Source organism: Zingiber officinale, chromosome 1B, assembly GCF_018446385.1.
Source record: "Zingiber officinale cultivar Zhangliang chromosome 1B, Zo_v1.1, whole genome shotgun sequence".
NCBI classification, from domain to species: Eukaryota; Viridiplantae; Streptophyta; class Magnoliopsida; order Zingiberales; family Zingiberaceae; genus Zingiber; species Zingiber officinale.
The window spans coordinates 116,278,977-116,301,058 of NC_055986.1; the positions used below are offsets into that span (position 1 = coordinate 116,278,977).

The following is a 22,082-nucleotide window of genomic DNA, read 5'->3' on the forward strand; positions in this document are numbered from 1 at the left end:
AAAATGAACCCGATCCGATGATCCAACTCGAGTCGTCTCGAAAAAAATCAAGTTCTGATTGATATTTTCGGGTTCGGGTCGGGTTCGGGTTGGAGTATTTTTGGAGTAAAAAAATTCGGATTGAGTCAGGTTGGGTTCGGATTGACCCAAATATAAGGTTTAGTGGATTTTTTTTGATTAAATTAAATTTTATTTTGAACATTAAGATGTTTTTATCTTTTTATGTATATTAATATTAATGTTAGTATGATAATAATAGAGTATTGAGATAAAAATAAAGAATTATAGGAGAATAGTTAAAACAAATCATTTTGAATTGAGTTTTTGGATTATCTGATTCGGGTTCGAGTTCGGATTGATCGGATTTAGATTTAGATTTAGAAGTTTTGAATTGAATTCGAGTTTGGTCGAATTCAGATTTCACTAAAAAAAAAAAAATTAATCCGACCTGGACTAATCGAGTCGATCCATCCAAATTTGACACCCATGGATCGCCATCCCTATTTAGGTCGTTTTGAACATGCGGCGGAGAGTTCTGTCACCATGGCGGCTCTCTACCTCAAACTCAAGCCTAAAACCCTAACACCTCCGCAGTCTCTCCGCCCCTTCTCATCCTCTTCGTCGCCGCCGCCTCCCCTTCCCGATGCCGATGCAGACACTTTCGAGCCCTCGGCACCCTCTCCTCGCTCCTCGTACTCTTCCTCATTCAGCGATATCAAGGAACGGCTGAAGGCCCCTCTCGCCTCTCCTCGCCTGATCCCGGCCGATCCACCTCCGCCTCCGCCTCTCTCCTCTTCGAGTTCCCAACACACCTCACTTGATAACCGCAAGCACCTGGCCGAGTTCCGCCTCCGAAGCGGTGGACCTTCCGCCGCCGGTGAGCGCCGCGCGTCTTCTCCCTCCCTATCCTTCCAGGAGATCTTCAAAAGCAACACTATTTCGAAGGCCGGTGACGATAGGGCTGACGGGAAAAACCAAGGTTTGCCATTTGACAGCATTCGCGAGAGCCTCCGCCAGTTTAGGGACTCGTCCGCGACGGGCGGCCATCGGAGAGACAGCTTCCGTCCAAGACCGTTCAATTTCAGTCCCTTCCAGGAAGGCACGCGGATCCGTAGAGGAGAGACGGAGAAGGAGTTGAGGGAGAAAGCCGATCAGGGAGAAGCCAAAAAAGGTCCAAGGACAGATTTTTTTAGGTCGTATAGCCATGATGAGTTGGGGGAGAAGCTCCGCAAGCTGAGGCCTGAAGCAGCTGACAAGGGCAACAAGGAATTCTCTTTGACAGAGTTGAATGATAGGCTGGCTAAGTTGAGGGAAGCAGAAGAGAAAGAATCGGAAAAGAGGTCGGGTGGGCTATCATTCAGGGATCTCCGAGATAGCCTAGCGTCAATCAGTCAGTCAGTAGCCAAGAAGAACTCCAATAGTAAGGCTTGCTCTTCGTTTTTCAGCTCTTAGTCATTGCAAGTATATAATTACTTGTTTTCATGTTTGAGCAGTTCAGAGATTAACAATCCTTTCAAATCTTACTGGGCAACCTTTGCACCGTTCATGCAAAGGTTCCATGTTATATTATGATTGGTTCACTAGCTTGATCTATCAATATTATACACTTCCTTGGTGTTAATAAATTTTGTTTATTGCAGTATTTCCATCCTGATAACATGTCTTCTGCGGAGAAGATGAAGTTCGAGCTAAAAGGGGTCAGAGAAGAATTTAAAAATTTGGAGCTATTCATTTTAGATGCCTCAAAATCAACAGCTGGTTGACCATCTGAATTTCTGAAAGAACATTAGCTATGGCTATGAAAAAAAATTGGTAGCTATGATGTGTTATCAATTGTCAAGGTATAAATGAATTATTTTGCAACACTAGTTAAACGAAAATTGTCTGATTAAGATATGTTTAGTTCATATTTTAGATAAAACTATTTGGCAACAGGTCAAATGGAAGTTCTTTTTATGTGATTTTGTTTCATTGTGTAAGAATTTTCTACTCTTGAATCTTGATCAATCCTGTTCTGTGAAACAAACATTGGGTTAACTATGCTTCGTACTATAGAATAGAGTGAAATCAATTCCATGTGTGAATTCTAATGCTCCCGTGAACAGTTAAGGCAACCAGATTAGGTAGTGTCCACATCCTAGTGCAATGTCGACCCAATTTCCTTCATTCCGTTTTTTAATAACTAGAATAAGGCATTCCACCTGTCTATGAAATGCAAGATCATTTACTTGTTTCAAAGTCCTAGATTGAGCTCGTAGGATAGACAAATTGGTCAATATGACTAGGTCAACCATGCAACATGAGATGATAGGTTAAATAATTGGGCAGACATAAGCTTGGTGCTTTACATTACTACCAGGAGGAGTATGTTTTGCCTTTATCTTCCTATCATCGTTTCCCAACAAATAGGTAAGCCTAAGGGTGTGGATAGCTCCATGAAGATTGCATACTTTGTAACACTGAATCTTTAAAGACACTATCTGATCAAGTTGAGTTTACCTTGGATTTGAACTGTCTGTGAATCAGATCCAAATTTAACGATTTATTATTGAACCATTGATGAACCAAATTGAGTTGATTTGATTCAAATAGGAAGAATGATATGGTTCATACTTGTCTTTCTTTTACCCATGGTTTCTTCCCCCACAATCTTCATACTGCAGAATCTTATTCCACCACTCTCCTCTCCTCTCCGTCCCCCATTGCCTAGTTACTTTTTCACGGGTCTGCATCTTCCAACAATTTCAAGTTATTCGTAGCACCACTTCGTCTTCCTAGTCAAAGCAAGTCTCTCCTCTGGTTCTTCTCTTTGTCCTCATGTTTCTTCTTCGTTCTGCTCCACACTCAATCTTCATCTTAGGAAGACGATTCCTAGGACACTCATGTGAGAGGATGGGTGAGTCCAAGTAACAAAGGCGGTTGGGTTTTATGTTGTGGATACTTCAATACTCGCCGCTTTTATATTTTCTCATTTATTGCCGAATTAAATTTTTATAAAATAAATTATAATAATATTATTTAAATATTTTAATAAATATTGCCGATAATAATATTATTTAAATATGTTGTGGATAATAAATAAATATTTTATGTAATTTATACATATTCATATATATTTATACAAACAATACAATATTCATATATTATATTATACAAGCAATACAATACGTGATGATTAATTATTATTATTTTTAAGTTGGCATTATCTGACACCGACTATTTGATAATTTTTAACTTCATAATTATTTTTAATTATTTATTTGATAATAATTTTTTGCGGCAAAGATATTTATTTTACACAATTTAGCTCATGCAAATCCAGTTGGATTATAACAAGACAAATAATAGGAGAAAGACTGAGGCATGAAACCATATGAGTACATATAATTTCCATTAAAATGTAATATTTGGGGAAAACAATGAGCTCCGACAATGAAAAGGTTTTATGAGATAAAGCAGACAGAACACGTTATTGTGGTATCAAAATACTATCGACGACATGAAGGAGATTGTAGTTTCCACTTTGGAGGTAAATTCTAATTTTTGGAATTGGATTATAAAAATGTATGAACCAAAGAGAGTGATCTTAGGAAACTCACAAGTCACTTACTGGTTCCTTTAGGACCTAGGCAGGTTGTTGCCCCAACAGATCTGACATTGAGCTTGGATTTGATTACTGTTTTCTCAGTTGGAAAGTTCCTACTTTTTTAATTACATGTTGATGCTATGAACAAGGAATCATCATGGAAGTTGAGGAAGCTTTGAAGCATATTTTGTGCTGGATAAAGGCCGCAGCAGGAACTCTAGTTTCCTTTTTGGCAATTTACTTCCTCCTCTCGGTGCCTATTGAGAGGAGATCCATGCTGTGAAGAAGAGACTCATTGGGTGTTCCTCTTGTGGCAGCAGTTCGGGAGATAGATGACAACTTGGAATCGACTGCAGGCTGCTGATATCTTTGATGACTACTGGATGGTCGGCTGCTGCTGGAAAACATATGGCTCGTCCTGCCATGATGTGCCTGGCTAAGCTCAATGGAAGTAGGTCTGGTGCTTGACACAGCAGGCCTCCTTGATGTACTCCCATTGTGCGATGATGGACGGATTTTCTCTGAATCAACCTGAGATTTGATGCAAAATTATGGGTCCATGACAATAGATGTTTTATTCAAACTCTCCGAGTTAAAAAAGTAGAACTTACAACTTCCTTTGACATAAATGTGTGATTAGGAGATTTGTGCTTCAAATGGTCACTGAGATGATCCAGGCCTGCAGCATTCCTTCGAGCAAATGCTCTAGCTGCACCTGACAATCGATCCCCTGTATCCTGGCCTGCTAATAAGGTGAAATAAGTCAGCGGGCAAAACTTTTAGTCAATGATTATGTTAAACTTAGAAAAGAAAAATAACCTGAAATTCTTTCAGGCCTTTCAAAAGATGGACCTATAGCTCCACCAGTCATTTCATTAGGTTCCTGAACCAAAAACATTATATGGAACACAAAGACGTCACAAAAGCTAAAACACAGGTGGTATATGAGAATCTTGAGAAGCATACCCGCAGTCGAGGATCAGCACTGAAATGAGGATACTTCCAGTCGAAAACATAATCATATTGGTATCCTGTCACGACCCAACATCTAAGCAGGAAGAATATTAGAATAACAAAGAAATTTTTCCCCCCTACCTTCACGAATGAATAATTCACGAAACAGTTGTTTCAGGTATGAATAATTTGGTTTGTCTTCAAACCTCAAGGATCGACAATAGTGAAAATAAGATGCAAATTCTGATGGATACGACTTGCAAAGTACCTGTCACAAGATTGGTCATCCAAAAGTTTATCTAAGAGCATTCTTCATGGTGCAAACAAAGTCAGAAGTAAAGAAACTGGTTGATCATGTTTTCTGGAAGTCAGAGAAGACTGAATAATTACCTCTATAGGAGTAAGCATTTTCTTTTCACTAATTTTATCGTACTTTTGCTCTTTGGTACCAGCTTTAAGCCCTTGCCAAGGAAGGCTAAAGCAAAACATTGCAACCAGAGATAGTATGATTAGTGATAAACTGAAACAAATTTGAAAAAATAGACTTCATGATGGATTGGCACTAACCTTCCTCTTAAAAAGTACATAAGTACATAACCAAGGGATTCTAAATCATCTCTTCGGCTTTGTTCTACCAGTAAATATTTCAGATCAAAAACTTAAAAAGGAATTAAATATCAAAAAATACCCAGAATCAATATTCAATGTCTAAGAAACTCACCAATCCCTAGATGAGTATTAAGACTTGCATATCGTGCAGTTCCTGTAAGGTTCTTATTTTCCCTGCAAATGGATACGCCATACAGAACAAAAAAGAAAGAATCAAGAATTAAAACAACTGGATATGTGAATAAAGACATGATTTGAACAATTTTAAGTAACAAACAAGCAAGTCCAATTTATTTTCCTAATTTCATTGCTCCTCTTTCTTAGCAAGCTGTGGATACCATGAGGTAAAAATTCATGAATGCAAAAAATCTTGGCCTTTCAATGAATATTCTCAGCAGGAATACAACTAAATATCAGTTGATGACCTTGAAAGCACTTCATGAAAAATCATAGCCTTACAGTGGCTATTGCCAACATGAAACATATATAAATATATCAACTTGACAAACTTAAGTTGCAAGGTGAAGTCATCTAAGTCTTCAAATAAATTCTATCAAAAATGCATTATATCAACCCCACACATAAGAAAAGTATGTACAGGGTGTTAGTATTCAAAAAAGAAAATTAATATATTCCAATCAAGGTTTTATTACCTATACGGTATGTGCTTATGAGTTTGAAAATCCCAATACTTCTTTGCAAGACCATAGTCAATAATGTAAACCTGAGAGTAAAAAAGAAAATATCAATCAAGAAACCAGAAAATCAATATCACAGTCAAACAAAAGTTCATGCTTTTCAGTTGTTCCAGCTCCAATGTTTACACGATGGTTGTGAAGATATTATCATATATTGTGTCCAATGAAATAATGCATCACAAAAATTATAGTAAAAAAATTATGACAAAAGATAAGAGATTGTCTAAAGTACTTACCTGGTATTAGTAGAATGAATACATGCAAGTACAGTCGACTTGAGATAGCAATTGGTTCAGTATAACTCTTATAATATAATGTAAATAAAGGAGGGCCAGATGTGGTAAGCATGGCATTGTAATTGACATTTGCGACCTTTACAAACCGGCCAAGTCACATAATCTATAGACTAGGACAGAGAATAAAGAGCATTTCTACTTATAGTTCCGTGATGCAATAACAGAAAAATAGGGTTGATGTTAGAAAAACCAAAATAGAAGTCCAAAATTTGTTTTCTAAACCCAATAAAGCCCATCTAATGCAATATATTGTATCAAAATCAATCTGTCATGGCCAGGCCAACCATTTGTATCTTAATCTATAGTTCTCTACATCAGTAATTTTAACCACAACCAGAAATTCCCTCCACCTATGCAATTATAATTTAGCTAGAATTTCAAATTAAGGTTTACATTCAAATTAAGCTTTACAGGAGTTGTAAGGCAATTTTCTCAATTATGTAAAATCACCTCATTTTCAGAAGAATGCCCCTTTCTCTATTTAGAGCATGAGTTTATCCTAACACGAACTACAACTTCATGTGTAGTGCAAAACAATGAAGAAAATTCATGTCCTTAAAAGGTAACATTTCACAGAAATTAAAGAAATTTAAGTGTGTTAATATATTCATCAACATAAACATTAACAAAATTAAATATTGAGACATTGACATGAATACCTTATGATGCTTATGTTACTATTTGTGACATGTTATCCGTTAGAACATATTCAAGGAATTCTAAACCAGCAAAGAGAGTGTGAGATGACTGTTCAAAATAAACTAATGAGAAGTCATTAAAAATTTTCTTCTGGCCCTTGTTGACAGCTTAACACACAAATATAGAAGAATTTTATAATCAATCTATTCAAATCAATTATATTGAGCTTTGTGCTCCAGATGTCATTTAGTTGCAACTATCTTTAGGAAACATATTGTCCATTTTTTTGGAAGAATTATGAAGTTGAAGATAGGAATCACACCTGATTTGCTTTTCGACGAAGGCCCATAAGAAAGTTATCGGGCTTTATATCACGATGAAGAAAAGACTTTGAGTGCATATACTCGACCCGATTTAACTTTCAAAACAGAAAACAAAATATCATGGCTATACTTCAAAAGAGCCTCAGTACAGAACTATTAAAGATGAATTTAGAAATATTAGAACTGCAGTCAAGGGCAAACTATTCACTTACTAACTGATCAGCGAGCATGAGGACAGTTTTCAGTGAGAACCTCCGGTTACAGTAGCAGAACAAATCTTCAAGACTAGGGCCAAGTAGATCAATGACCATCACATTATATTCTCCTTCTACACCAAACCATTTCAAGTGGGGAACTCCAGCTATATAGGAATGAATAGAATAAAAATCGTTGTGCACCAACCAACCCAACAAAAATAGAATCATAATTACAGGTCAATAGCTTACTTCCTCCTTGGAGAAGCATATACACTTTCGACTCATAATGAAGTTGAGGATGCTTTGACTTCACTGATTCCTGTTAATTTGGATCATAAGTAGAATATTGTAATAAATACCAAGTGCCGAGAGAAGAATGAATAGAGTGCCCTAGAAAGTTTCGGAATATCGAATGATTATATGTGTGATTAGGTCAAGCATGATAATAAAATACTAGTTTTAGACTACTAGGAATGTAACAAATGATTATCCATAATTGCAGGTGACAACAAGAATCAATTCTAAAATCTTTATTTATTATTATTTTTTTAAATTAGTACTGGATGAACTTATTGATCATATTATGTGTGCGTGAAATATGACATCAACAATAAGAAAAGAAGTGAGTAAATAGAAAAGATGAATTGGTACAAAGCCATTGTAGGGAAGAGCTTTCAACATCTTAGACCTATAATTCAACAATAATGATATATCAAAATGGGTTGATGGGTGTTGTTGTGAGTGAGAATCGAACATCATGTTCAGTGTGTTGGGACAAGTCCTCGAGAGACCCTATGATCATCTTGTCAAGCAAATGAATGTTTGCCTTGAATTGTCATCCCAAGTAAGGCAAGGCCGCTCACCAAGTTTAAGCATATAAATAAGTGGAGAAGAAACTTATGAGGATTCCCCTAGTCATTGTGAGTGAATAGGAATTAGCCCAGCTTGAGAATTTGATGATCGATATCATTAATAAGATAAAGAAAAATCTGTTAATTGGAGAAGAATGTTTAGAGTCATCTTTTGTGTGTTCAAAGGTTAAATGGAAAATAAAATTAGAAACTTTTTATGATCAATCGTAGATTTGAGTGAAAGCATTGGAAATTAAAAGATAATGCTTAATAGCATGATAACAGGAATGAGAATACTAAGATGTGTGAAGTTGCAAGAGAAAGTAAAATTAACAAAACATAGTACTACACACATGAAATTTGGTAGAGCTCCAATTAATACTAGAATGGGGAAAAAAAAAGTTATATGAATATTATATAGTTTCATGGAGAGATATGATCTAAGTAGCTGACCTTGTATAGTACAGTCTATGGCTTATTTCTGTTGGTGCTTAAGTTGGGATCACAAAAAAATAACATATGAAGATTATATACATGCAATTGAAAATGGAGTCTTTGTCACATGTCTTTTATCATTATTCTGGCCATCTACTCTTCGGCTAAAAGTCTTGCTAGTAAACAGTTGTAACATTTTGCATCAAAGATGAGTATATTAGTTGAATCATCTCAGGCATTTCAAGAAATAAATGTTGCCTTGTATATGGGTGGTTGTGGCATTTCAAAATTATAATGCTTCAGTCTTATGTAGCAGCACATACCAGCTTAACTGCAACTTCTTCTCTACCTTGTATGTTAACACCTAATCAAAACAACCGGGGAGAATGTGAAAAAGCCAACACAAAGGGGAAGTCATTATGCGTCCAAATCTAAAACTACAAAAATGGCCCACAGAGTCAAAGACCCTAGAAATACAACATACCTATATAGAGCTCGCCAAAAGAACCGCTGCCAATCTTTTTCCCAAGTTTAAACTTTCCGCCAATCACACGTTCCATGATTTAATGAACAATCCAAAATAAACCCACAACAACCAACTGAGATAAAAATAAAATAAATCCAAAGATCTCTAAAAATTAGCTAACAGAAACGATTGCTTTTCCCCAGCGCACATCACAATCATTCGGCTCCAAAACTGTATTCAGCCCTAGCAAAGCGAAGGCACGTCGACAGCTCAAACTTCCTTCCGCCTATGAAACAAATCAAGAGCAATCCAATCCACCAATTCGAAGATATTCAGAAAAAAAAGAGGAAATTTTCCTTTAAGCGAGATCTAGAAAACCTAAAAAACAAATTATAACGAATTGATGGCGTGAGAGAAAGATCCCGCAATGACCTCTTCAGAACCCGTCCACCAACTCCAATCGAACAAAGATCCCGTGACAGCCTCTTCTGCGAATGCTGCTCTTACCCGTCCACCAACACCAATCGAAGAAGCCGTAGGCTGCCAGAAAGAAATCCTAGAGGAAAAAATCAGCCGAGCCGAGTGATCCGAGCATGTTCCTCAGAGTGACGGCGGCCGATTGGTCAGAAAGCAATGAGAAACCCAGCGATTTCCAGGATCTGGTAACGAGGCCACAAAAAGAAAAAATCCCCAGAACTCATTGCGAAGATGATAAATGTAATCGGTCGACAAAAGACAACCGATAAATCTTTATTCATCTTTGGTCACGATTAAAGAAAAGTAATTAAGTTTAGCGATATAAGTGAGCATAGAACTCGTACGGAAGCTTGCATACTGATTCACTGCGTACGCAAGAACCAGCCGTTGATGGGAGTCGTAGATACATACGATGAACATTCCAAAGGATGACATGGACTTTTTGTTACGGTCGCATATAAAGGTTTTCAAAATAGGTATTATGGAGCAATTATAAGTCTTCATGGATGATCAACACGTGTATAATCTTTCCTCTGTACGTTGTAAATTCAATGTGAGGTAAAATGCCTCAAACTAATCCGAAACATCTTAAATTAAAATAAAGAACAAGAGTGATAATGAGCGGGCCCAAAATGTTCCCTCTTTGAAAGGCTAAGACAAACGAGTTAAATAGGTTAGTTCTACCCTCAGACAAGCTCACCCTAAGTGCAACCTCCGAATTAATTATCACCTTAGCTTGGATAATATGCATCGTCCATTTAAAAGAGTGTAAAGAAGAGATAAACCACTTTGATTAATGATATCTGCTTTGATACATGCGGTTGATTTAAAGCAGGCAACAACAACAATTTTAATTTCCGTCCTTTTCAGTGTCAGTTAGACAGTTACAGGTCCCGTGGCCTGTTCCCGGAGCATCATTGAGCATAAAGCTGGATAAAGATTCCCATTCCCAGTGCTATTTCACTTCCTCTCCGTCACCGAATTAAACCAGAAGAAAAACAGATCAGGAGATGATGGATAAGATAGAGCATGCTCACTTCGATGTCAATGGCCTCAGCCTCCACGTAGCTCACACAGGGCAAGGTTGGCTGATTGAATCCCCTCTCATTTCTTCAATGCATCTTCCATCTTTTCAAATCTTTCCTAATCGCGTTGCAGGGAAATTGGGCACTGTGCTCTTCCTCCATGGATTCCCTGAGATATGGTACTCTTGGAGACACCAAATGCTCGCCGTCGCCGGTGCTGGGTTCCGGGCGATCGCTCCTGATCTCCGCGGCTACGGCCTCTCCGGCCAGCCGTCCATACCCGAGGACAGCAGTTGGCAAGACCTCGTCGCCGATCTCATTGCCATCCTCGATCTCCTCTCCATCTCCAAGGTACAGAACCAAACTCGATCGATCGGCTTCTTCCCCTCGCGCAACCTCCAACTGAATCGAAATAGCGTTTTGTGGACACAAAAGGTGCACGTGGTCGCGAAGGACTTCGGCGCGAGGCCTGCTTACGATCTTTCCCTGCGCCACCCAGATCGGGTGGCGACCGTCGCCACCTTAGGCGTGCCGTTTCTTGCGACAGTCACGCCCTTCATTTCTCTCCCGGAAGGTTTCTACATGAACCGGTGGCGGGTAACTCCGTGAATGATCCAGTGCTATTCAACGTTTATCTATCTCGATCGACGGCGCTCCCCGCCTTATTGCTTGGCCTTTCTTACCCAGGAGCCCGGCCGAGCGGAGGCCGACTTCGGCCGATTCGACGTCAGACGAGTCGTTCGCACCATTTACATCCTCTTCTCGAGGAGCGAGATTCCCATAGCCGAGGAAGGTCAGGAAATCTTGGACCTTGCGGACTCATCCGCCCCCTTGCCGCCATGGTTCACGGAGGCAGATCTCGACGCCTATGCTGCACTGTACGAGAACTCCGGATTCAGCTTTCCTCTCCATATGCCATACAGGCCAGTAGCTTCGATACCTGCCATGGTTTTCGAAACCTTGTTTTCTTCTCTCAATCTAGTAACAAGAATCAAACGTGCTGTTTTCCATATATATAGATCACTGCACAAATTAGAAACAGGAGGAGAGGACCCAAAAGTGGAAGTGCCTGCAATGCTGGTGATGGGAGAAAAAGACTACGTTCTAAAGTTTCCTGGAATGGAGAACTACGTAAAGAGTGGAGAAGTGAAGCACTTTGTCCCGGACCTGGAGATCGTCTACGTGCCGGAAGGATGCCATTTTATTCAAGAGCAATTCCCTGACCAAGTAAACAAGCTCATCGTTGGTTTCCTTAAAAATCATCCATCAGGCAACAACTAAATAGCGCATGATTCAGTAGTTTGGATTTTCAACAGACACTTGAAATAATTAAGGTAGCCAGACATGTTTGAATGCTAATGAGTTGTAGCTGTTTCAATATTGATTCTGTTAGAAAGTGGAGAAGATGACTGGTGACTCTGATGATGTTGATTGTTTGAAAAATTTGACTCAGCAAAAAGTGATTCCGAGTGGATTGTCAAAACAAGCATTAGCAACCAGGCTAGGGAAGATGTCCTCGGCACAGATATTTCGGCATTCGAATCAGTATACAATTACAAACATAGAAATGACAAATAAACAAGAAATAATGAAAATGGTTATTTCCTATCAACTGCACCTCTAACAGAAATATCAAAGTGCTAAACACATTTAAGACTTAGTTCTTTAATTTACAAATTTCTTTTTTTACTAGGCTATATTATTAACTCATAACACATTCCATACTAATTCAAATTATTCATATCATACATGGTTGGAAACCTAACTCAATTTCCCACATTTCAACAGATGACACTGAAGTGCAATTCGTTCATCCATTGAGATTAATTTACACCCCAACAAAACCAAAAGCAGTAAGGTCATAGTATAATTCCAGATTCGTCAGTCATTAATATAAAATCATATATATTTCATATTTGATCCAAAAAAACTTCTATAAATTGGAAATGAAAACTAATTAGATTTTCTACATTTCATCTTCTCAAACATTTCCCAAATAAGATCATTTAATAGGACTAATTCTCTATGCAAGAACACACATAAAATCTGAGTGCTCTGTTTCCTACATATTTGAGCAGTTTGAGAAAAATGGATATATCTCTTTCAATTTTAAACGAAGTACCTTGATTCTAGTACTAAATTGAAGCCAATAAACAGAGTTAAAAGTATTATTCAGAGTGTATCTTCAAAATCTGAAAGTATATCAATCAAGAAACACGATTTTTAGATCACACATGCATAATCCTTATCAGATTTTATAAATATGAATATGTTTGTCGAATAAGATTTTGTAAATATCCGACAAATATATTCATATTTACAAAATCCAAATAACAATTTTTTACCACAAACATACTCATATTGTCAAAATAATATTAAATGAACAAAAATTATATTAATAATTCAAAAAACTACATAAAGTTTAAAATATATACATATAACATTAAAATCATAAACTACTTAAAATAACCCAAAAGCCCGTGAATGTCATGAAATGATCGAAGATAGTTATACATGCAATACATAAAAATCATTGTCTTCTCATCCGACACCTTGATGTAATAGATTGTCTATTTTCTTATTCGTACAATGTCAATTCTTGTAATGCAGCATATGCTGCATCGTTGGCATCACCTGATCTAGCGTTAGACTCTCGTCATCAGAATTCCATCGTTAAACTATCGGCTCAAGCAAATTGTGTGTAGTCATGACTCCCTCCCAAGGTTGAATAGCATCTGTAGCTATCGTCCTGTGAACATAGGTCAATCGGTGTTGTGAGTTCTGTACAAATCATATGAGAGTACTTATTGTATCATTGCATATACTCCGAGGAACACTCTCATGCAGGGTCAACCAATCTACCATGACGAGCATCTAACAAGATATGACTGTCCCAAGCTACAAAGTACTCTCCAAGAACTCCCTACAAGACATTGTAATGGACATGAATATTACTTCTTCTTGCCCTAATAGGAATAAGAGGGTCTAGTGGAATTATCTATACATGCTCAAATTGCTTGAGCATGCGATCAGGATGATGTGGCTCCACAATTTCCAATAATCTTATGTAGTCATAGTAAAAAGTAACTTTAGAATGTGGAAAGATATGTTTCACATCAACATATGGATCCTAAATGACTTGCAATGTATTCACATTATATGTCGCTAAGTCAAATAATTGAATATGTATATAACATAAAAATAAATAAATAAAATAAGTTAAGTACTCACTGTTGGAGTGTATACTAAAAGTCTAGCTTTTGTATAAACATTTATAAGAATCACATTGGTCAAGTGTCTACATTTATATATATCAAATGTAGATGTTCAATTAATTTATACTGTAGATAACATAGTGTGTGGTGTCACACACAGAAGATCGTATTATCGGTTCTTTATAAATTATAAACAGTAGCTCACGACTAAGATGGAAAGGAACAAGCCATTGGAATAGTCGTAGTGTAATTAGGTATTAGTTTATCTTGACTAATAAATTACACTAGTGCACTTTAAGTGTATTGAGCAGGACCATTTAAGGTAAGTTCTTTTTATACTGATTTAATAAAAGAACTAGACCTTAGTTATTATGGAAGTGTGTGCTCTTAATCCTAATATAATAACAAACACATATATTTAATATTTATTTCTTTGACTTATCAAAAGGTGAGATTTAGTTCGATAAATCAAAATGTCCGATAAGTTGGGAAATGATGTTACTTATAGTGTGACTTGTTGATTATAGAAGAAAACTGTGTCCTAATAATCTAGGTTGATAATGTCCCCAAGAGGAGCTCATAAAGATTGTCATGTTAAACCCTGCAGGTAGACTTAGTCCAACATGACGATAAAGTTGAGTGGTACTACTCTTGGACTAAGATATTAATTAAATGAGTTGTCAATAACTCACTTAATTAGTGGGCATTCGACATCTTAAACACAGGGAGACTAACACACTCATAATAAGAAGGAGCCCAAAAATATAATTTGGGATTGGTGCGGTAGTTCAATAATAATTCTTTAGTTGCATGAATTATTATTGATAAAGTTAAGTTGTGTGTTCGGGGTGAACACGGGAAGCTTAATTTCATCGGGAGACCAAAACCAATTCCTCCTCTCGGTCCCTATCGTAGCCTCTTGTATATAGAGATTTATACCCACCACATATACACCTTCTTACCCATCCTAATGGGGTCGGCCAAACTAGCTTGGAACCCAAGCTAGGGCCGGCCAAGACCAAATGGATGAGCCAAGTTGGTGGCCGGCCAAAGCTTGGGTCCCAAGCTTAGGTGGCCGGCCACTAGAAAATTAAAAGGAATTTTTATTAAAATTATTTCTTATGTGGATATCATAGTTTTAAAAGAGAGTTTAAAATTTAAATATTTCTTTTTATAGCTTTCTACAAAAGATTAAGAAAAGATTTGAAATCTTTCCTTATTTGTAGATTGAAAGGAGATTTTAATTTTGAGAAAACTTTCATTTTTAACCATATTCATAATTTAAAAGAAAGTTTAAAAATTAAATATTCTCTTTTATTAGTTTCTACAAAAGATTAAGAAAAGATTTGATATCTTTCCTTATTTGTAGATTGAAAAGAGATTTTAATTTTTAGAGATAACTTTCCTTTTTAGAAATTATCCACATATTTAAAAGAAAGATTTTAATTTATAAAATTTCCTTTTTACTAACCAATCATGAAGGGATTAAAATTATTGGAGAAATTTTTTATAAATTTCCGAAAACAAATTAGGAAGTTTTAATTCTTGTTTTAATTAAAACTTTCCTTGTTTTTGGGAGAAAGTGGCCGGCCAAGAAAATTGGAAAAAGAAAATTGATTTTTAATTAATTAATTTTTCTTTTTCATGGCAAAAGAATTAAGGAAGTTTTTATTAAAATTTCCTTATTTGCCAAGACCAAGGATTATAAAAGAGGGGGTAGAGGTGTCTTAATGGCTAACGACTCTATTCTTTTCTTCCTCTCTTTTCCTCCTTGGTGTGGTCGGCCCTAGGGTCTCCTCTTCTCCTTCTTTTCTCTTCCTCCTTTGTGGCCGGCAGCATCAACTTAAGGGAAGTCCATGGTGGCCGGTTCTAGCTAGGAGAAGAAGGAGAGAAAGAAGACTTCGTTTCTAGCATCCCTTGGAGCTTAGTGGTGGTGGCCGGACCTTTACTTCTCATGGAGAATTAATGGTGGCCGAATCTAGCTTGGAGAAGAAGGAGCTTGGTGGTTCTCGTCTCGGAAGATCGTTGCCCACACAACGTCCGAGATAAGAAGAGGAATACGGTAGAAGATCAAGAGGTCATTAAAGTTTACAAAGGAAGGTATAATTAGTAATTAATTTCCGCATCATACTAGTTGTATTTCTTTTGTATGAATTCCAAACACAAGAGGCATTAGATCTAGTTTTTCGAATTAGTTTTTCAAGTTTGTGTTTTATTCTTTTTCGAATTTGTGATTCGATTGTTCTTTTTGGTTAACTTAGAGTTATTTAAGAAAATTAAATATTAGCTTTCCTTAAAAGGCTTTGTCTAGGCGGTGGTGATTGCTCCCATATCCAAAAAGGTCATGTGCCTCGTCATGCAGTCTTGGAAGCCAATTTTAGAAATTAATATTTAATGGAATTAATAACATAGGTGAATTTGAATCAATAGTGTTAAGTTCCGCTTGTAATTCAAATCTAAACCATTAAGAACAGATAAGTTAAATTTGGAATCAATGATGTTAAGTTCCGTCTGCGATTCCTAATTTAACTTCTAAAGAACACAATAGGTTATTTAAGGAAAGGTTCGACACTTGTACAAAATTTTTATACAGTGGAACCGATACAATTTTCCTAGGACTAACCAACACTCACATCATTCGAACTAAGCGAATTCAACCACTCTCTATATGCTTATACACCTTCTAAAGATGCTTTAACATGTGCATGTTGTGACCGCCTCATCGCAAGTGGTTCACCAACATTATATTGTAGGTCGTGAGGAGGCCTAGTTGTTGGGTTTATGTTCATATATCCATTCATACATGTGAGAGAGCATATTAAATTCAAGATAATTAAATTACAAAACAAATATGCATATAGAATGTTCATTACATCCAACAAGATCAAATATCTAGAAATTTATTTCACCCCTATCCTAGATACGAGCCCCAACTGTCGATATAGATGAGTTAAAGTAGCAGCACCTCATGCATACCTATGTATCACGCCTATATCCTCTAAAAAAATCCAAGAGGCCTGTTGAGACTCGAGGTACAAGTCTTGTTAGGAAAAAGAGTGCAGTTCATAACATAAAGCAAATACATCCTCGCTAAATATGTTATAATGTAATCATCATAATTGTTAGTAAATTTATGACTAAAGTTTTGTGCAACCACTCTAACTTTATAGATGAACCCCTCGCACCCTCCAAGGACTTATTAACTTCGTTCAATGTCACACTGAACAATCGACTAATCTATTAACAATGTAAGGTTTGTCATCGCTTGTATGTTATAATGGAATCCCTGTCACTAGTAGACCAAGAAGACAATACATGTCGTCTAAAGTGATTGTCATCTCTCCAAATAGCACATGAAAGGTATTAGTTTCCGGTTGCCAACGTTCCACAAAAGTAACAATTAAATTTCTATTCAGCTTCTGGTATAACATCTCCCTCACTTGATCAAGATGAGAGTCCCTAAAGAGACTCCTCCACATTTGGACTGCTCCTGAATAGAAGTCCCATTGTAATAATTTAATTGTATGACATAGACATTTGAGCACATCTCTCTCTTCACCAAACTAAAATTTTGACGCTATGTGTGTTTTAAACAATAGTAATGGATCATGTGGACCACTTCATTCCTCCCTCCAATGAGAGCTTGCTCTCCTTCACCCTCATTCATTTCTAAAGATAAATTTTTCTTGCGGAGGTTCCTCTTCATGCATATCTTCTTATTGTGGTACTTATGATGATACCTCTTTTTGGGTACTTGTGATGATTGTAACTCTTCTTGCGATTATTGTATATCTTGTATAAGTCTCTCTTCTCAACACTATCTGTTAGAAGTCATTAGTCTATTTCTCCTTAAAAATGTCATTAGCATTTTTACTGCACATAAAAAATAAGTGAATTAGATATACAATCAACATATGTTATTTAAAAGAAACGAAGCTGTTTGGTCACTCAAAATCAAACAAAACACAATGTATTCACAAATACACAACAAAACAAATCCATCTATGTTCGGCTGCTAGAGGTTGAACGTTTTGTGTTTCATTCGGTAGACATAAATTGAACACATTCATGAGTTATGTTCGGTGGTCATCGACTGAACACATTATGTTGCATTTGGTGAACTATGACCAAACAGATCTTAGTGCGTTTGACCGATGGTAACCAAACAAGCAGCAATGTGTTTGACGGACCAGGGTCAAATGACGCATGACTAAAATTCTTAATTTTTATCATATCTCTGTCATATATATATTTTACAAGTCTAACAACTCAATATCCTAAAGTCTTTTCATATAAAAAAAATATCAAATTCAAGTAAGTTTCTATACTAAATAAAAACTAAATATAAATCTAATAAAAATAAAATTTTATATATGTAATGATAATGTAGAACAAAATGAAAGGTCGAACGAGCACTGGTGTTTGATGATATTATTAGAAATCAAGTTATTCAAGTGCAATTGATGTTCAAGTACTAAAGAGATGAGAGAGATGAAAAGTAGGTGGAAGAGAAAGTTGAAGTTGCTTTTTTTTTTTGTTTTTTTTTTTATGCTATATTTTTTTTAGAAGATTTTTAGGATTTTTATAAAAGATAAAATAGAAATATTATAGGGCGTATTTAGAAACAATTTCTGTTAAAAAAATTTAGATGTATTTAGAAAATGAGCTGTGCTTAGAGAAAATGGGTGTGGAGTGTGGACCTCCCTGAAAAAATCCATCAGTAAATTGCATCCCTATTTAATTTTTGACTACATGTGGCGGAGAGTTCTGTCGCCATGGCGGCTGTCTACCTCAAACTCAAGTCTAAAACCCTAACACCTCTCCGGTCTCTCCGCCCGTTCTCATCCTCTTCGTCGCCGCCGCCGCCTCCCCCTCCCGATGCCGATGCAGACACTTCCGAGCCCTCGGCACCCTCTCCTCGCTCCTCGTACTCTTCCGTATTCAGTGATATCAAGGAACGGCTGAAGGCCCCTCCCGCCCCTCCCCGCCGGATCCCAGCCGATCCACCTCCGCCTCTCTCCTCTCCGAGTTCCCAACCCTCCTCACTTGATGATATCCGCAAGCACCTGGCCGAGTTCCGCCTCCGTGGACCTTCCGCCGCCGGTGAGCGACCCGCGTCCTCTCCCTCCCTATCCTTCCAGGAGATCTTCAAAAGCAGCACTATTTCGAAGGCCGGTGACGATATGGCTGACAGGAAGAGCCAAGGGTTGTCATTTGACAGCATTCGCGAGAGCCTCCGCCAGTTTAGGGACTCGTCCGCGCCGGGCGGCCTTCGGAGAGACAGCTTCCCTCCAAGACCGTTCAATTTCAGCCCCTTCCGTGAAGACACTCGGATCCGTGGAGGCGAGCCGGAGAAAGGCCCGTCTATCCTCGGAGGAGAAAATTTGCCCGAATCCATATTCGGGAAAGAGTTGAGGGAGAAAGCCGATCAGGGAGAAGCCAAAAAAGGTCCAAGGACAGATTTTTTAAGGTCGTATAGCCATGATGAGTTGGGGGAGAAGCTCCGCATGCTGAGGCCTGAAGTAGCTGACAAGGGCAACAAGGAATTCTCTTTGACAGAGTTGAATGATAGGCTGGCTAAGCTGAGGGAAGCAGAAGAGAAAGAATCGGAAATGAGGTTGGGTGGGCTATCATTCAGGGATCTCCGAGATAGCCTAGCGTCAATCAGTCAGTCAGTAACCAAGAAGAACTCCAATAGTAAGGCTTTCTTTGACTGGCTTGCTCTTCGTTTTTCATCTCTTAGTCATTGCAAGTATATAATTACTTGTATTCATATTTGAGCAGTTCAGAGATTAACAATCCTTTCAAATCTTACTGGGCAACCTTTACCACAGTTCATGCAAAACCCCCCTCAGGAACATCTCTTAGAGAAGGTTAAAATCATGATGTTATGTTATGATTGGTTTACTAGCTTGATCTATCAATATTATACACTTCCTTGGTGTTAATAAATTTTGTTTATTGCAGTATTTCCATCCTGATAACATGTCTTCTGCGGAGAAGATGAAGTTGGAGCTAAAAGGGGTCAGAGAAGAATTTAAAATGTCTGAATCGGATTGTGGTTCTGTAAGGGTTCAAGGTAAAAATTTGGAGCTATTCATTTTAGATGCCTCAAAATCAACAGCTGGTTGACCATCTGAATTTCTGAAAGAACATTAGCTATGGCTATGAAAAAAAATTGGTAGCTATGATGTGTTATCAATTGTCAAGGTATAAATGAATTATTTTGTTTATAAAAAACAACACTAGTTAAACGAAAATTGCCTGATTAAGATATGTTTAGTTCATATTTTAGATAAAACTATTTGGCAACAGGTCAAATGGAAGTTCTTTTTATGTGATTTTGTTTCATTGTATAAGAATTTTCTACTCTTGAATCTTGATCAATCCTGTTCTGTGAAACAAACATTGGGTTAACTATGCTTGGTACTGTAGAATAGAGTGAAATCAATTCCATGTGTGAATTCTAATGCTCCCATAAGGTAGTGTCCACATCCTAGTGCAATGTCGATCCAATTTCATTTATTCCTTATTTTAATAAATAGAATAAGGCATTCCACCTGTCTATGAAATGCAAGATTATTTACTTGTTTCAAAGTCCTAGATTGAGCTTGTAGGATAGACAAATTGGTCAATTTGACTAGGCCAACCATGCAACATGAAATGATAGGTTAAATAATTGTGTGGCCATAAGCTTGGTGCTTTACATTACTACCAGCAGGAGTATGTTTTGCCTTTATCTTTCTATCATGGTTTCTCAACAAATAGGTAAGCCTAAGGGTGTGGATAGCTCCATGAACACTGCATAGTTTGTAATACGGAATCTTTAAAGACACTATCTTATCAAGTTGAGTTTGCCTTGGATTTGAACTGTCTGTGAATCAGATCCAAATTTAACGATTTATTATTGAACCAATGATGAACCAAATTGAGTTGATTTGATTCATATAGGAAGAATGATATGTTTTAGACTTGTCTTCTTTTTTTTCATGGTTTCTTCCCCACAATCCTCATACTGCAGAATCTTATTGCACCACTCTCCTCTCCGTCCCTCATTGCCTAGTTATTATTTAACCAGTCAGCAACTTCCAACAATTACAAGTTATTCGTAGCACCACTTCGTCTTCCTAGTCAAAGCAAGTCTCTCCTCTGGTTCTTCTCTTTGTCCTCGTGTTTCTTCTTGCTTTCTTCTCCACACTCAATCTTCATCCTAGGAAGACGATTCCTAGGACACTAATATGAGAGAGGATGGGTGAGTCCAAGTAACAAAGGCTGTTGGGTTTTATGTTGTGGATACTTCAATACTTGTCGCTGCTATATTTTCTCATTTATTGTTATTGTTCAGCAAAAATCTCCATATAATGATTTTCTTGAAATCTATGAATTTGTTTCATGGTTGTGAATTACGTGCCACTAGATGTTTAACATGCTGACTATGATTTTTTTGTGTAGTGGCGTTACTTACTACAAAAATTAAGTACCTGAACAATGTTCTACACAAAAAGGTAACAAAGCGTTTTGCAGTGTTCTTCATCTTCTTTGCATTATTGATCATGGATGTCATTGTTGTTTTTAAATTGTGTTTCTGTCGGATCACAGGACAAACACTCGAGGAGAGGGCTGGTGCAGATGTTCCAAACCAGAAAGAAGCTTCTTAAGTATCTCAGAAGAACAGATTGGGATTCATATTGCCTGGTGTTGTCAAAGCTCAACCTCAAGGATGTGCCAGAGTATAAGAAACCAAAATTCAATACAGAGAACAAAAGCAAGCACAAAAGCAAGAAGAAGAAGAAGAACAAGAAGAGGAAACAGAAGGCCTGAAAAGAGATTTGATCTATGATGGCAAGGAGAGGAGAGGAGAGGAGAGGCTACAAGGTGGAAACTGCTTTGCAATGTGCTTTTTGATGCTGGCGGACCGCACAGCTAGTCAGTATATGATACGTGTTATCATGCATCTAAGAACACCATTCTTGATAAGATGTTTGGTTTTGCAATAATGTTGGAAATGATTTCCTAACTCCAAGTTCTGATTTTATCATATTTTTCTTTTATCCAAAAAGAGCTAGTTGAGGGTAGAAAACAAGCACTTTTGGTGCCCTGTTCAATTTGCATTTGTCAAGCGTAACTGCATGACATTATAGGATGTGAAGATTTCTCTTTGTTTTTCTAAATTGTTTGCTCCTCGAAGATTCCTCGTAGCTTAAAGTATGGGAAAGTATATGCTTTATCACCTAATAAATAATTCTACTAGTCAATTTCTTTGTACATTTTTAGATAAGGTTTGATTGAAGAATATTTGCTTATATTATTA

General features: G+C 37.2%; 4 protein-coding genes across 6 annotated transcripts; 3 read left to right on the forward strand and 1 right to left on the reverse strand.

The window, feature by feature from the left end:
* Nucleotides 1-486: 486 nt before the first annotated feature.
* Nucleotides 487-2,022, forward strand: LOC122041173. The gene is made up of 3 exons (XM_042600776.1): nt 487-1,420; nt 1,494-1,553; nt 1,641-2,022. Exons 1-3 carry the CDS (start codon nt 487-489, stop codon nt 1,652-1,654), a joined length of 1,008 nt encoding a protein of 335 aa, XP_042456710.1. The 3' UTR covers nt 1,655-2,022.
* Nucleotides 2,023-3,522: 1,500 nt separating this feature from the next.
* Nucleotides 3,523-9,838, reverse strand: LOC121974804 (casein kinase 1-like). 2 transcript variants are annotated; one of them, XM_042526042.1, is made up of 14 exons: nt 9,073-9,838; nt 8,912-8,952; nt 7,552-7,621; nt 7,318-7,466; nt 7,105-7,200; nt 5,803-5,873; nt 5,262-5,323; nt 5,108-5,171; nt 4,931-5,015; nt 4,682-4,808; nt 4,553-4,617; nt 4,406-4,469; nt 4,198-4,331; nt 3,523-4,117 (listed from the first exon to the last, which is right to left on the reverse strand). In XM_042526042.1, the coding sequence occupies exons 1-14, from the start codon at nt 9,146-9,148 to the stop codon at nt 3,824-3,826; spliced, it is 1,398 nt and encodes a 465-aa protein (XP_042381976.1). In that variant the 5' UTR covers nt 9,149-9,838; the 3' UTR covers nt 3,523-3,823. The 2 variants fall into 2 exon arrangements, with proteins under 2 accessions (XP_042381976.1, XP_042381986.1); XM_042526052.1 differs by having other exon boundaries at nt 4,198-4,328; nt 9,073-9,837.
* A 615-nt stretch (nt 9,839-10,453) lies between these two features.
* On the forward strand, nt 10,454-11,978 carry LOC121974821 (epoxide hydrolase A-like). Of its 2 annotated transcripts, XM_042526079.1 has the most exons (5): nt 10,454-10,614; nt 10,690-10,907; nt 10,992-11,153; nt 11,244-11,479; nt 11,576-11,978. In XM_042526079.1, exons 1-5 carry the CDS (start codon nt 10,542-10,544, stop codon nt 11,835-11,837), a joined length of 951 nt encoding a protein of 316 aa, XP_042382013.1. In that variant the 5' UTR covers nt 10,454-10,541; the 3' UTR covers nt 11,838-11,978. The 2 variants fall into 2 exon arrangements, with proteins under 2 accessions (XP_042382013.1, XP_042382007.1); XM_042526073.1 differs by having other exon boundaries at nt 10,483-10,907.
* Nucleotides 11,979-18,516: 6,538 nt separating this feature from the next.
* LOC121974813 (formin-like protein 1) lies at nt 18,517-21,942 on the forward strand. The gene is made up of 5 exons (XM_042526065.1): nt 18,517-19,468; nt 19,556-19,644; nt 19,739-19,850; nt 21,224-21,276; nt 21,371-21,942. The coding sequence occupies exons 1-5, from the start codon at nt 18,547-18,549 to the stop codon at nt 21,590-21,592; spliced, it is 1,398 nt and encodes a 465-aa protein (XP_042381999.1). The 5' UTR covers nt 18,517-18,546; the 3' UTR covers nt 21,593-21,942.
* Nucleotides 21,943-22,082: the final 140 nt, after the last annotated feature.